This window comes from Gastrolobium bilobum, unplaced genomic scaffold, assembly GCF_033153095.1.
Source record: "Gastrolobium bilobum isolate Gb01-03AN ecotype WA unplaced genomic scaffold, APGP_CSIRO_Gbil_v1 utg20969, whole genome shotgun sequence".
NCBI lineage: Eukaryota > Viridiplantae > Streptophyta > Magnoliopsida > Fabales > Fabaceae > Gastrolobium > Gastrolobium bilobum.
The window spans coordinates 55,506-59,104 of NW_026895692.1; the positions used below are offsets into that span (position 1 = coordinate 55,506).

General features: G+C 42.5%; 1 protein-coding gene across 1 annotated transcript; it reads left to right on the forward strand.

Moving 5' to 3' along the window:
• The first annotated feature begins 933 nt into the window (after window positions 1-933).
• LOC133291594 (uncharacterized) lies at window positions 934-2,553 on the forward strand. Its single transcript, XM_061489878.1, has one exon. The coding sequence runs from the start codon at window positions 934-936 to the stop codon at window positions 2,551-2,553; it is 1,620 nt and encodes a 539-aa protein (XP_061345862.1).
• The last annotated feature ends 1,046 nt before the right edge of the window (window positions 2,554-3,599 follow it).

The following is a 3,599-nucleotide window of genomic DNA, read 5'->3' on the forward strand; positions in this document are numbered from 1 at the left end:
TCCCACCATTTTTGCGATTCAACTCAGATAGCTTCAAATGTCCAGATCCATCTCACTTTCGTCTTTGTGTTCCATTATTCTTTGCATTTTTCTGGAAGCTTTTTACTTGTGTTTCGCTGATACTGGCATCATTGCCTTGAAGCACTTGAACGTTGGCTCTTTTGCCCCATCACCTTATAAGCTTTGCACTTCAGACACCATGAAGAAAAGGACTCGACGCTGTGCTATTAAGAAAATGACTTGGTGCTTCAAGCGCGGAAGGAAGAATGGGCTTGGCTCATGGGTCTACACTCTACACTGAAGAGGTGGAATCGAAGGAAATGGGGTTCACTCGAGTTCGTTGGACCCAAAGCAAAGGTTGGTCCACTCAAGCTTGTACGAGTCGCTCTGAACGAACCTTCCTCGAGAGGTAATGGGGTTCCGCCACTTGCGTAATAAAAATCTTTAGTTCTTTACCAACGCCTTTGAATATGCGCGTGGAAGCAGTGGAGCGCATGGACCATACAGTATTATTTAAATATTTTAAAATAACTCAGATTTGATATGTGGACCAAAGTGGCGAATATAAAAATTAAATTATATATATTATTGTTGAAGAATATTATGTTTGTTAATATAATATTCTACATACTAGTCGAAGATCCCATGCAAATCTCTGATCTCAGTTCGACAGTTTCTATCGGCTAGCCTTGTGTATTGTTAGCATACTTTTAGGTTTGTTAACTAGTAAATAGGATAGTTTTAGTGTTTGTTATTTTTGCTTCATGTAAAACTGTACGTAGGAATAGGAAGTTGTTTTGATGTAAACTCTATTTAAACATTGATCAAGCAATAAGATACACACGGTTGAATACCATATTTTAACTTGGTATCAGAGCAGGTTACGAAAACTTCCGCAAATACAAGTGAGTGTGAAAGCTTGTCCAAGTTTCAATGGCAGGAGAAAACAGTAACAACTTAAAACCTACGGACCCTGGTTCCCCTTTCTATCTAGGTGGTTCCGATAATCCAGGTGTTCTTTTGACGATAGTACAGTTGCGCGGAGAAGCCAATTATGACAACTGGGCAAAGCTCATGAAAAACGCACTGAGTGCAAAGAATAAACTCGGTTTCATCACTGGAGATGTTAAGAAACCGGAGAAAGACAACGCCGCTGACTGGCGTGCATGGGTTATGTGCAACTCCATGATCAATGGCTGGATTCATAACACCATTGATCCGACATTGCAACCCTTTATCAAATGCTTTGAAGAAGTGAAGGACCTTTGGGAGGACTTGAAGGAACGATATGCTGTTCAAAACTTCCCACGACAATACCAGTTAAAGGCGAGTCTCACTACCATCCGTCAACATGGCAGCACCGTTGGGGAGTACTACACCAAATTGCGAGCTGTATGGGATGATCTCGAAGGAAACAAAACCCGCAAGTCTTGCGCGTGTGGGGATGACTGCGCCTATGCTAAGGAAGCAGAAGAGGAACGAGAACATGACCGCGTGTACCAATTCCATATGGGATTGGATGACACTTTGTTTGGTAACTTGCGTTCGCAGATTCTAAACACTACACCTCTTCCCACTCTCAACAAGGCTTATGCTACGGTCACTCAAGAAAAGACACACCGCACTATTGCTCGTAGCCATGACGCACGCAACACTGCTGTAAGTTATGCTACTCGAACGGATACAACAAAGGAGATGGCCGCGCAGCCCATGCTCCCTGAGAAGCCACCTGATCGTAGCCCTTGTCCTCATTGTGGCAAAAACAATCATGATCCCTCACGTTGCTGGTCGAAATATGGCTACCCTCCTAATCGAGGGAGTGCCCGCGGACGAGGTTGTGGCAGAGGGCGCTCCGATTACAGCCATGGAGGACGTTTTGCATCAGACCACGTCCCTACTGCGAATGCTGCTCAGATTTCTCCTATCCAGCAAGCCGCCCCTCCAGTTGTATCTCAGCAAGTCAACGCCTTCTCCACTCTCACACCAGAGCTTATCACCAAGCTAGTAGCTCTTGTTGAAGGAGAGAAGTTGACTGGTAAGGCTATTAATCTCCCTTGGCTTATTGATAGTGGAGCCTCCCAACATATGACAGGATCAATAAATTTGCTAATTGATGTTGTCCCGGTGGAACGATTAGCTGTAAACTTACCCAATGGGTCAATCACTTATGCTGAACATCAAGGGACGATTGTGCTTTCCCAGCACCTTAAACTCACGAATGTCTTATATGTTCCACAATTATGTTGTAACTTGATTTCAGTTTCGCAACTACTGCAACAAGGAGTCTACAGCAGAGTGTATGTTTTTCAGCCTCAAAGTTTTTCAGTTGCTGCAACTCACACATCTGATTCCTTGGAAGTATGGCATAAACGGCTGGGACATCCATCGTATGAAGTAGTTTCATTAATTTCGCCTCTTTCTCATTTTCAAAATAAGGCTGTACACGATAAAGCATGTGATGTATGCTTTCGTGCCAAGCACACTCGTTCTGTTTTTCCTTTCAGTTTCGCTAGAAATAAAGAAAGCTTTGATCTTGTGCATTGTGATACATAGGGACTTTATAAAACACCTTCTACATCTGGAGCTCATTATTTTTTAACATTAGTTGATGATTATAGTAGAGCAGTATGGGTGTTTATGCTAGCAGAAAAACGAGAAACAAGTAATTGTCTCATTAAATTCATCACGATGATACAAACTCAATTTGGCAAGACAATTAAATTTTTTCGAACTGATAATGGGACCGAATTTCAGTCTAATATTTTGCAGAACCATTTTCGTGCTATGGGAATCCAACACCAGACTTCTTGTGCTCATACACCGGAGCAAAACGGAAGAGTCGAACGCAAATATAGACACATACTTAATGTGTCCAGAGCATTGCTCTTTGAGGCCAACATGCCAGTAGAATTTGGGAGGAAAGCATTTTAACAGCTGTGCACTTGATTAATAGAACACCTTCAAGGTTATTAAACAATAAGTGTCCGCATGAATTGTTGTATAAAACACCTGTTAGCTACAATCATCTGCGTATTTTTGGCTGCTTGTCCTATGCTAATATGAGACCGAAACCCAGTGACAAATTTGTTTCCCGTTCCCGTAAATGTATTTTCATGGGATATCCTACAAGCCAAAAAGGATGGAAATTCTATGATTTGGAAACAAAAGATTTTTTTGTTGGAAGAGATGCTTGTTTTTATGAAAACCAATTTCCCTTCAAAGAGAAACCGGTGACATTCCCTGATTCTAGTACACTCACGTTGCCCACTTCTTTCACCGACATGGAGGATATTGTATCTTCTGAATTCACATCACCAATTGCGAAGGAGGTTCCACCATCTATGGATGCCGTCGACGTTGCACCTCTTGCGGATATTATTAATCAGAATCCTGCAGTAGTTCCCGAACCAGTGGAGTCCACTTCTGCAGAGAGGGGGAGCAATGACATAATTGCACCATCCAGGGGTGTTTAATCATGCCGATAGGGGGAGTACTGATGTACATGTCCAAGCCACTCTTCCACGTGAAAAACGCCAACGAAAAGCACCATCATACTTGACAGAGTATCATTGCAACATGGCTGACACTCACATACACTC